The sequence below is a fragment of the Dysidea avara genome, chromosome 5, assembly GCF_963678975.1.
Source record: "Dysidea avara chromosome 5, odDysAvar1.4, whole genome shotgun sequence".
In the NCBI taxonomy this organism is placed as follows: Eukaryota; Metazoa; Porifera; class Demospongiae; order Dictyoceratida; family Dysideidae; genus Dysidea; species Dysidea avara.
In genome coordinates, this window is record NC_089276.1 from 19,136,816 (window position 1) to 19,149,542 (window position 12,727).

At 38.3% G+C, this 12,727-nt stretch overlaps 1 protein-coding gene across 1 annotated transcript in view; it reads right to left on the minus strand.

The window, feature by feature from the left end:
- The window catches only part of LOC136256875 (immunoglobulin superfamily member 10-like), a 40,658-nt gene that overhangs the window by 4,912 nt on the left and 23,019 nt on the right, over positions 1–12,727 (minus strand). Inside the window, exons 8-11 of the mRNA XM_066049936.1 lie at positions 5,665–5,982; positions 3,846–4,103; positions 3,529–3,789; positions 503–790 (exon numbers count right to left, since the gene is read on the minus strand). Of these exons, the coding sequence (XP_065906008.1) occupies positions 503–790; positions 3,529–3,789; positions 3,846–4,103; positions 5,665–5,982 (1,125 nt within the window). The remainder of the gene's footprint in view (positions 1–502; positions 791–3,528; positions 3,790–3,845; positions 4,104–5,664; positions 5,983–12,727) is intronic.

A 12,727-nucleotide genomic window follows, 5' to 3' on the forward strand; every position in this document is an offset into this window, starting at 1 on the left:
CAATTAAGTGATCTATCCTTCAAACTAAGTATTGGTGCACAAAAACTTAACAATGAAATGGTAATCCTACAAATCTTTATTGGTACTTCTAAACACCATTCCAAAATTAACTTCTTAATGGATATTTTCATTTTCAGTCATACTCAGATGTTAGTATCCAATTAATGCCAACTAACTCCTCCCCTTGCTCTTTCTATTTTTCTGTTGTTTGCTCTTAAGATGCAGTTACACCTGAAGCTTTCACTATCAACCAAGCTAACACAGCTTTTACTATCAACCAAACTAACACAGCTTTACAAGGCAGGCTGCTCAAAATCTATTCCTAATTAGTACCTTAATGATTACATACGTATACAGTAGGTACTTAGCAGCAGAGATCTAGCAACATTCAGGTAAACATGATGCATCCAGTAAGTGCAAGCAAGCATGAGGGGTGGGGCTGCTATTTAGAAATGCATGATTAGTATGTATAGTATACACTGTTTGTAAAAGTAATGCATACCTGCTTCAACTTTCAATGCTGCACATGCTGAAACACTTCCAGCTTTAGTTACAGCATTGCAACAATAGTTTCCTGCGTAGTATCCAATAATGTTGTTAATCTTCAAAACACTTGTCATGTTATGTTCATCTCCAGATTTGGTCACTTCATATGTCCTAGGAAGATTTGATCCGGGTTTCAGCCAAGTGACATTAACATGGTAACCACTAACAATACACTGGAATTCGGCCACTTCATAAAACGTGACATTTACATGTTCTGGATACTTCAGTATTACTGGCAGAGATACTAGCAAAAAGATACATGTGTAAAATCATAGATATAAACAAAAGGCATACAATAATATTATGGAAAATTATACACACAAAAATTTAGCTAACCACACAAATTAGACAATGGTAGGTAGAGTTTACTTTGATGTGTTGATGTCTCTTATTTGCGAAGAAATCTGATAGCAGGTGTCTTATTGGTAAGACACTTGACTCAACAGGAAACTGGTTTACAACCACAATGAGACCCACAGTAATGTAATTAGCCTCTTGTGGACAATTAATATGTAACACATCAGTAAACACTGAGGCAAATGATGCGATTGTGGCGAAGAAATTGCATTTAGGTACTGGGGACTGGTAGCTGGTTAATACTTGAACAAACCATTAGTGCTAATCCTTTATCACAGGCATGGCAAGCCTCCAGATTGTTACTACATGTCACCATAGGCTTGTATAAACCCAGGTGAGAAAGTCAGCTTAAGCAAGGATTATTGGGAAAGTAAGTTGTAGTGCATAGATGTAGTTAACACTTTGTACTGCTTTACCAGTATGTGTTTTGAGGTAAACATGGCAGGTTGTTGCAGTCAGGAAAAAAAAGGAGTGACTTTCAAAAACTCCAATGTTAAAGACTGAAGGTTGTGGCCAAGTAGTGGGCTAGTGGCTACTATGATGTTAACATCATCAAATTAATAATGGGTAGCACATCATCCCAAATCTTTAATCGAGCATCATATCAAACAGAAAGACTAAATGGAGATGACTAGTGATAAGTTCAAAGTTCTGCATATTGATTGACCTCCAGTAACTTTCAAAACAATATGATATATGCAGCACATTACAGATTATACTCTCAGAAAAGGTGATAAGCACATACTAGGAAGCCTCTCCAATTGATCCAGAATGTCTCCATATTCTGATACTTTATTTACTTTTGCTGTACCACTAAGTGTTCACCAACACATTGATAATCACTATACTATTCTGACACATTTTTGGGTATTACGTTAGTAATGTATACCTGATAGTGGCTATATACACAGCAAAATTACTTCCAGGTGCAACAGACAAGTGTGCACGAATTCATATCTCATTTACTGCTAAACAGAAATAGCCCATTTTTAGTGTAAAACATTGCTTGGGGTGGGGCATCATGCATACCACATTTGAGCTAAATTGGTCCTGCTATCTTTGAGATAAGATACCTTCAAAGCCTGTCTTATTTTCTTCGTATTTTTCTTCTTTATCTCCTCTTCTGTTAATTCTTTTCGCACCACTTACAAAAGTTGCCATAACTCATGCAAGCCATATTGGATTATTTATAAATTTGGAAGGTGGGAAGAGAATATCATAGCACATTTATCTTCCAATTTGTGTACAGATTGGTAGAAGTGGTGCAAAGTTATGAGAAAATTGAAAGTGAAATTTTTTTGTACTTCCAGGGTAAACTACTGACAGAAGCAAGTATGCAGATAGACTGACCATCATAGCATGGACCTTTACTTGAAAGTACTGAGAGTATCAGCTAAGGGGTATAAAGCAATAACCAAACATGTGAAACAAGCGTGATTGAGTTACTCTAATAGAACAGTCACCAAGAGGTAATAAGTGCCTGAAAAATTAAACTGCAGGGGTTGAACTACGGACCTCCACACCGCTATTGATGTCAGTTGTTCATCTCACTTTTCTACCTTAAAAATGAAATTTCTAGTTTATTATAACAAAATTGTCTTAAGTCAATGGAAATTCTAGAGCATTTTCTGTGCGTGTTATATTAGAAGTGCTCAGAATGCAAGCTTTATTAAAGTACTGCAAAAAATAACAGAAAAATTATATAGCTACCATGTTTGTAAGAGTCATGCGATCAAGTTACTCTAATGGAGCAGTTGGCAATTTGTTGTCATGCTTACCTATGGGTAGGTGAATTTTCTTGCTTGTGTCTTAAACTATCAAGGCACAACTGTTCAGTAAAGTAATGGAGATCTGTTTAGATTTGTACCAATCATACATGCATGTAAAAAGTGTGTTTCAAGATCCTTTAATACAAGCAGCATTCACCAACTTATAAAAATTAATTTCAATGTAGTATAATGCTCCTTTTAAGACAAAAGTCAGCATATATCTACACAACTATAGCCCAAAAAATAATATCTAATTCAAATTCCAAGTATGAAAAACGTGATATCAAAAAAGTGGTGGCTAAGAGATGGCTCCAATCCAATTGACTTGTAAAGTAATATAATTGCAGCCATTTCTTGGCCACTACTTTTGATATCACAACTTTTCCGTACAGGACTATTTTTAAGGCTGCACACCCCCTATTTTACTGGCTTTACTTGGCTGTTTTGGGTAAGATATGTTTTACAGCAAACAAAATTTATTTACATAACTGAGTATTTTAATCTTCTGCAGCATAGTCAGTCATGTTCTTTGATGCTTAATGTAATGTGTAAGCTAACAATAGTAAAGGCAGTAAGCCACACAGTTGACATTTGGAACTTTTGGCTAGTAGTTAATTACATCCTGTGTCTATAAGTTAGTTGTAGTCTTTCAGACCTGTTTCTTTTGTTGTCATTGAGTATTTTTCTTCCCAACCCAGTGAAAAAGGGTCTGACTGTGTGAGACTGAGATTATGGAAAGCAATACAATTTTTGCATATGAAATTTATTTTACAACAAATAAATAATTGAATTAAATAGAAGCTTGTGTGTATTGATATAGTAGACAGGTACACAAACATTTGCATGCAATGCTTACTGTACACTGTTAAATTGGCTGCTGCTGTTGCTGCATCTCCATACTCATTAGTAACACTACACTCATAGTCTCCACTATCATTCTCCATCACGTTAGTGATCATTAGAGTGTCTCCAGTCTCTCCAGTAATGTTTGTTCCATTGTATCTCCACTGGTACATGAAGTTCTCCACTCCCACTCCACTCACTGTGGTAGTGAAGATGGCAGCACGTGTCACCTCTACACTCTGACTGGATGGTGTCACTGTTACATCTGGTAGACCTGTACCACCAATACAACATTCACACTACCACCTAACAACATCATCATAGTCATACCAGTAACTGTCAGTTTAGCACCATTTGATGAAGCATTTCCTCCTTCATTACTTGCCACACAAGTGTATGTGTTATCATCACATGATCTCACATCTGGGATCACCAGAGTATTGGTATTTATACCAGTCAGAAATGATCCTGATCCAACTGTCCACTGATATTTGACATTATAACCAGTAGCAGAACAAGTGAATGTAGCATTTTGTGTAAGATCAGCTTGTTGTGATTTTGGATGTATGATCATGTCAGGTGGTAGAACTTAAGAAATACAATATGCAGTATACAGAGAATTGAACCATTAATTTATATCAGTGTTTACTTTGCATTAATATGCAACTGTACAAAACTAGTTTTGTGAATGCAGTTACTGTAATATGCATTTGAACAAATGTTGCATAATAACTACCATGCATAAATTACATGCATCATAAAGATGAGTATTTACCTGTCCATGCATTTATGTATGTGTGTCTATTCACTATAAAAGTACATACAGTATATACTCTAATGAGCTTAGCTAATAGCTAGTACCAGCTACACACCATCCTGGATACATGAACATGCATGCAGTATCCCTGTGTAAAATTCTATTCAGGAATTTCCAAAAATAGGTTCTTCAGTGTTCTCTTATATTACTACATGTATGTTCCAGTGTTCACAACATTTCTGACCATAATGTTTACAACATTTCTTGTTTTCTTCTAGAGCTGACATGCTAACATACAGGAGGGCACAGCATGAAAGTTGTTGCAAGGCTATACATATAATGTAATTTCAGAGAGTGGTTAGAAGCTGTAGGATTTTTGAAATTTAAAATGGCTTAAACAATGCCAATCTACACTGTAACTATTCCCAAAGATTTTTTAAAACTTAAGTTTACAGGATATGGAGGGGGGGCATTGTCCCCTTAAAATCGTCTATTCTCTACATTGTGCATAACACTCTATTACAAGAATGGTTTGTATAATGATGGCATATTTGTTTCAGGTATGGTTACATAGCTTGCATACTACAATTTTTAAACTTAAAGCTAACTTCCATCATGTATAAATTTCAAACAAACTGGAAGTCTTTGCATAGTATTAGAGTGACTGGAGATATATTGTCACTGGCTTGGCCCACCTGACAAAGTTGCACAAATAATTATAAAATATATGTGCATCGTGTACTACAGTTGTGCATCTAGAGCTCACAATTGAGTCTGAAACTTGCCATTAAACCCCCAACCATTTTGAACCCATAGTTGGTGCTGACCTTCAGGTGCATACTCAAGGGGTCTCAGGAAACCCCTCTGGATTTTACACACTGCTTTTAAACATTGAGAAATTGAACTACAGGTTTTCAGATTCTGAAATCTGTCATGAAATGGGACATATTTTGAACATTTATCTTACTGTAGGTAAGTAATAGTTAGTAAGACTTGCAGCAGTATTGTTCTGACCAGTAATTTTGGTACAATAACTGAAACAGTCTAATAGAACAGCTACTTAGCTGTAGTGAAAACTCCTTCTTAAAATCCCCCTGACATTACTACCATTTGCCTTCTACCCCTTTGCAAGCATAAATCTAAAATGGCAGGACATTGTAGAAGCTGCTCCTTGTAATCCAGATAATCTGGATGGCCATGAATGACACCAACTTTAGTGAAAATTTTACTTGCATAGCTTCCAAAGATGGTGAGCTGCTACCATTAAAATATAAAATTCCAATTAACTATGAATGTAGATTGTGGCTAAAAGCACAATTAGATTTAGATATACGTACACACAATTATATACTCATAGAGAAATCGAAACTGTTATGGGAATCAATTTAGTACCTGCAACATCCAGTTCTGCACTCTTTATGTCATTTCCAGCAGAATTGATAGCCACACAACTGTACGTGGCACTGTGAAATGGTAAAGTATAACTGATGTACAGAGTACTGGATGACACACAGGCACCATCAAAAGCATATGATGAACAATGTTTATAATACGAGACTATAGTATTGGAATCATTCTTGACAACTTCATTTCGTAGCATCCAGTGGATCATTGGAGAAGGATACCCCTTTGCTGTACATGAGATGGAAATTGAATCAAAAACACTCACAGTTTGGTAAGACGGATTTATCTTGGTAACAACTGCAGGAACTATATATAGTAATTAACAAAACATAGTTAAAGACTTTTATACTTATTTGATACAGTTTATAAATAAATAGTATACTATAATGCTATAAGTTACTAGCAGTGGCATAGCTACCATTGAGGCAGCTGAGACAGAGATAGTTAGTACTGCAAAAAATTGAGATATTCATGTGCAAAATTCCTTCCAAAATTTTAACATAAAAATTATAGTATATAGCACAAAAGAAGTCAACTCAGTTATCCCAGTTGTCAGAGGCAATGGATCTCTACAGATTTGCCTGATTCACCTTGGATAGGTCAGAATGCATGAAAAAAGCACTATAGTGAGTTGGAATTGTACACAATGTGCTTTACAATGCTACACCAGATAAATTTAACTACAATTAATACCAATCATATACACAGTACACTTCCTGTAATGTTTTATCCACCCCAAAAAACCTTTGCTGTAAAAAAGACGCGTCCATGAAACTGCAAGTACTTGTAAAACAGCTCAGTAATTGTACAGAAAGACCTCATGAGAGTAAAAATAACTGGCAACTCAAAGAGCTGATATCTGGAGCGGCCAAGAATAAATCTTATCATACAACTAACTGCCATGCATTGGCTGTAAAATAGGTGCACCCATCAAAGTGAAAGTAACTGGCAACTGAAACAGCTGATATCTGAAGCAGCCAAGAATGAATGTTGATGTACAATCAATTGCAATTAACAATATATATATAAAAGGCGGCCAAATTACCAGTCAATTAGAGCTGAAAAAAATCAATTTAGTATGCAGCTACAGTGAATATAGAACACAGCTGAATGATAAAGGTTCAATGTTAAATTTTTGTTAATTGCAATTGATTGTATGTCAACATTCATTCTTGGCTGCTTCAGATATCAGCTGTTTCAGTTGCCAGTTACTTTCACTTTGATGGGTGCACCTATTTTACAGCCAATGCATGGCAGTTAGTTGTATGATAAGATTTATTCTTGGCCGCTCCAGATATCAGCTCTTTGAGTTGCCAGTTATTTTTACTCTCATGAGGTCTTTCTGCATAATTACTGAGCTGTTTTACAAGTACTTGTAGTTTTATGGACGCATTTTTTTACAGCAAAGGTGTTTTTGGGGTGGATATCACTCATTTTGTCAGTGATAGGCTTACTGAGGGAACAAGAAATTGGTACAAAGGCAGATGATATTTGGAAACGAGCAAGTAAAATGTATAATACTATCTTGGGATGCACCCGTTGATTACTTTCATCTTGTTTTACAGTGTTATAAAGGCATGGATAACTACTGACTGTTTTATTACACCAGAAGTATGAATTTGAATATACTGACTTTTCTATTAAAGTAGATCTATCTCTATAGAGTAGATCTATCTTTATAATGTGACATTCTTTTACTACAGTATTTACAATATCTCATGCATATCTGTGTGTGGTAAAAACTTCAGACACCTTATGTTCAAATGTTTGTATAATTGTCAAGTGCCTAATTATACAGTTCAAAGTTACTACACAGCTAGCTTTTGACTGTTCTATTAGAGTAGATTTATCTTTATTGTGACATTCAATACAGTATCTCACATCTGTAGTAAATCATACTTCTGGCATCTTATGCATGCTCAAAATTAAGCTAGCGCAATTAGCAAGTCATGGGTGTCTAAATAGTTCATGGTGTACTTATTTTGTGGTACTGGATTCACAATTACTAAAGGCTTGTGGATTTTCTAGGTCATGTATATTATAGAAGAAGTAGAGGCTGGAGGTAAAGCAATAAGGCATCAGATAATTCAGCAATAAAACTTAGCTATAGAGCTACCTCATGCACAGTACATGGATGTATATTGTAGGAACGTGATAACCAATTAAATCACACACACGTGATCCTACTTACAACCATTGCTATGAATACACTATGATTATAATTAGCCTATAATACAATACTAAGATTCTTCTACATCTCCCCCCAACAAGTGTTTGTGGGAGGGTACTGTCACAAACACTATAAGAAGTTAGTTCCAATCAGGGTCTTCAATAAGTCTTCTGGTAGGACTTTTAGTGCGGGAGGATCTGCGCAGAGGTGGCTGTGATGGCTCAGGTTCTCCTTGCGTTGTAAGTAGTGTTTTGTCTGGGATTGACAGTGGAACACGGCGACGATTGCGAACTAACACTCTGCCCCCTTTAGTCTTAATGTAGTAGTGACGTCGTGGGTTGATCTCAGTGATGATACCATAGATGTCCCAAGCTTTACTTTGGGGATTTTGGACAGCAACATGTGATCCAACGATGATGTCAGGCAGTGTGTGGGCATGTTGATTGTAGAATTTAGCAGATGATGCCAGATTATCTTGATGCTGTTGTTCTGCCATTGCAAGAGGACGTTGCCACTCTGGTGAAAAGGCACGATGGTGAGCTGGTAGAATGTCTTGCACTGGATGCCCAAATAGTTTTTGGCCAGGAGATAGCCCATCTTTTCTGCTGGGAGTGTTTCTGTACTGCAACAGAGCTCTGCAGAATTTTTCATAATGCAGTAATCTCCCTGTCCAGCAAGTGCGTAGTAGCTTCTTCATAGATTTGACTGTAGCTTCAACTTTCCCATTGCTCTGGGGGTAGCGGGGTGAAGAGACAACGTGATGAAAGCCCCATCGACTAGCAAAGTCATTGAATTGTTTTGAGGTAAACTGGGGACCACCATCTGACCATACGACATCTGGGATGGCTGTGCAGCAGAAGGATTGACGGATAGCTACGATTACTTGTTGAGATGTAGTACCATGGTCTAGAGATATCACAGCTGGCCAGTCTGCGAGACAGTCCACAATAACTAAGTATGTGTGCCCTGCATGTGAGCAGAGGTCTACAGCAATTTCTTGGAATGGTCTTGCTGGTTGTGGCTTTTGGATAATAGGCTCTTTAGGGTTGCTTGGAAGATGGTCTTGACATTGTTTAAAGGAGAGGATTACATTGTCAATATCATTCAGGCCAGTAAACTGAGAGGCGTGCTCTCTGCTTGGTTCTAATTGATCCTTGATGGGACTCATGAAGCTGAGTGAGAATTTCTGAGCGCAATTTGGTGGGTATGAGTAAGCAACACCCATATACTATTTAAGTTATCATCAATGGTAAGGTGATCCTGGACTGACCAGTACCTCTTACATGAGTCAGGCAATTGTGAACGGTGTGAGGGGAATCCCTCAGGGATAAACTGTCATAGTTGTTGATATTCGGGGTCTTCCTTGGCAGCCTTAAGCAACGTCTCAAGGTGAAGATTGGTTTGAGTAGAGGTGGTGAAGGCCCTAATCTCTGAGATTGACGGTTCTGGTTGATTGAAAGTGTCCACTTCAGCCAACATGTCACAGGGTGATGGTTCTGACACTGGGTGTCTGGACAATGTGTCAGGTGCATTGTTGTTGCTGCCTTTGAGCCATACAGCAGTGAAGTTGTAACCCATTACTCGAGTGTGTAGGCGTTGTAAACGGGGATTTTTGATTTCATCCAGCCTGTGGTTGTTCAAGATAGGAATTAGTGGGTTGTGGTCTGTAACAACTTGGAAGTGCTGCAGTCCAGCTAAGAATAGGTGACATCTCTGAATAGCCCAGCAGACTGCCAGCATTTCTAATTCTATGATGGAGTATCGAGACTCGGTGTCAGAGAGGAAGCGTGAACCGGCTTGTATGAGATTCCATTTACCATCAGGATTTTGCTGCTGTAATATGAAGCCTAAGCCATGGTGGCTGGCATCTGTGCATAGCTTAGTGGGTTTGTGCAAGTCAAAGAAAGATAGAATTGGTGCAACTGTGAGGTGTTTTTTTGCTGCTTGAAATGCTTGGTCATGAGTGGATGACCAAAGGAAGTCATTTTTTGTGCTCAGGAGGGGTCGGAGTGGAGTAAGCAATGGAGAGATAGTGTTAGTGGAAGCAGACAATTGGTTAGCTAGTCCGAAGAAGGATCGGAGATCAGTGCGGTTGTTTGGTGTGGGAAAACTGGATATAGCTTCAGTGATGGCCTTGTCAATCTGGTAGCCATCACTGGAGATGCGAAAGCCCGCAAAGGTAACAGTGCTCTGGGAGAAGTGGCACTTGTCTGAGTTGAGAGCAATCTGTTTGTTGACACATCTTTGAAGAAATGCTGACACGGGCAGCATGTTGTGTGGCATCGCTGTCATATATCAAGACACACGGTAGTGTGTCGTGCGGCCCAAGTAGCCGGCGCGCCACACCGTGAGTATATTTACAGGAAGAAAGTAAACGCAATTTTCACACCTTTGTAGCTCCGTGATTCCTTATCTTATTAAAACCAAAGTTGCTACAGAAATGCCGGCGAGGTAGGGGAGTCCACATACCAAATTTGAAGACAATCGCTCCAGCCATTTCTGAGATACGAGCGGCCAAAGTTTGGGTTTTTTTTCTTCGTTTTTTTCTTCTTCTACTTCTTTTCGCACACTTTACAAAATCCGAAATAAAACACGAATGCGTGCTTGGAGCGGGCTGAAATTTGGCACACTTAAAGGGCTCATTAAGGCGAATCTCAGTACCAAGTTTGGTAGGAATCCGATGAACATTCACGGAGTTATGACCGATTATCTGCGTAAAATAAGGTCGAAGGTCTGTCACGCCCACAGGGTAAACCGCTTGAAGGAATCAGCTGAAAATTGCTATGTAGATGGAGTAACTATCGTAGGAGTGCCTTTTTGTGGTTTGAAAGGAATCCAGTTAAAGGCCATCGAGATATGACACAAAACCCAACCCATGTCACAATTACGCGATCGACTTTTATGAATAAAAAAACTATTAGTTTTCACGCCTACCAGCCAAACTGCTTAGAACGGTGAGCTGAAAATCGGTGTGTAGCTGGAATAATTATCATAGAAAGTCCTTGCAGTAGTACAGAAGAATCGGATTACAAACCACTGAGTTATGATTCCAATGCCAACTACGTGCAGCATATGCGAGATCGAGATACTCTAATAGAACAGTCACCCTAATAAAGCATTCAGCTACGTTTATAACTTACTCCATTATAGAATTTCTTTGGCATTGCAAGTTATTCTGTAGGGAGTTCAGCTACAAACAGTTAATCTTATAGACAATTCAGCTACAAGCAAGTCATCCTGTACAGAGTTCAGCTACAAATATGTTGCTGTAGAAATTCAGAACATATAAGTCACACTGAAGAGAATTCAACTATAAACAAGTCACCTTGTAGAGAGTTCAGCTACAACAAGTCACTCTGTAGAGAATTCAGTCACAAACAAGTCACTGCGTAAAGGGTTCAGCTACAAAAAAAGCTACCTAGTAGAGAGTTCATCTACGTAGATCAGCTACAAACAAGTTACTTTATGCAATGTTCAGCTACAAGTAAGTCACTCTGTAGAGAGTTCAGCTACAAACAAGTCACTCTGTAGTACAAACAAGTCACCGTGGAGAGAGAGTTCAGCAACCAATCAAAAAACCACCATGTAAAAGAGTTCAGCTATACAAACAAGATATAACTCTATAGAGAGATCAGGTAGAAACTTAACAGATCACACTGTAGAGAGTTCAGCTAGAAACAAGTCATCCAGACTGAGTAGAGAGATCAACTAGAAAACATCACCTTGTAGAGAGTTCAAATCACCCTGCAGATAGTTCAGCTACAAACAAATCACCCTATAGAGAGATCAGCTAGAAGAAGTCACCTTGTAAAGAGTTTAGCTACAAAGAAACTACCATATAGAGAATTCAGCTATGAACAGATCATTCTGTTGAGAGTTCAGCTAGAAACAAGTCATCCTGTAGAGAGATCAACTAGAAGAAGTTACCTTGTAGAGAGTTCAGCTACAAAGAAACAACCATGTAGAAAGTTCAACTGCAAACAAATCAAACTGTACAGAGTTCAGCTACAAACAAATCACCCTGTAGAGAGATCAGCTAGAAACAAGTCACTCTGTAGAGAAATCAACTAGAAGAAGTTACCTTGTAGAGAGTTCAGCTGCAAACAAACCATCATGTAGAAAGTTCAGCTGCAAACGAATCACCCTGAAGAGAGTTCAGCTACGAGAAAACCACCCTATAGAGAGTTCAGCTAGAAGAAGTCACCTTGTAGAGAATTCAGCTGCAAAGAAACCACCATGTAGATAGTTCAGCTGTAAACAAATCATCCTGTAGAGAGTTCAGCTACGAACAGATCACCCAGTAGAGTTCAGCTAGAAACAAGTCACCCTACAGAGAGATCAGCTAGAAACAAGTCATCCTGTAGAGAGACCAGCTAGAACAAGTCACTTTGTATGTAGAAAGTTCAGCTACAAAAAAAATCACCCTGTAGAGAGGTCAGCTACAAACAAATCTCCCTGTATAGAGATCAGCTAGAAGAAGTTACCTTGTAGAGAGTTCAGCTACAAAGAAACCATCATGTAGAGAGTTCAGCTGCAAAAAAATCACCTGTAGAGAGTACAGCTACAAACAAATCACCCTCTAGAAAGATCAGCTAAAAGAAGTCACCCTGTAGAGAGTTCAGTTACAAATAAACCACCATGTAGAGAGTTCAACTACAAACTAGTGACCTTGTAGAGACATCAGTTACCTTGTAGAGAGTTCAGCTACAAAGAAACCATCATGTAGAGAGTTCAGCTGCAAACAAATCACCTGTAGAGAGTTCAGCTACAAACAAATCTCTCTGTAGAAAGGTCAGCTAGAAGAAGTTTCGTTCAGCTACAAACAAATCATCCTGTAGAAAGATCAGCTAGAAGATGTTACCTTGTGGAGAGTTCAGCTAC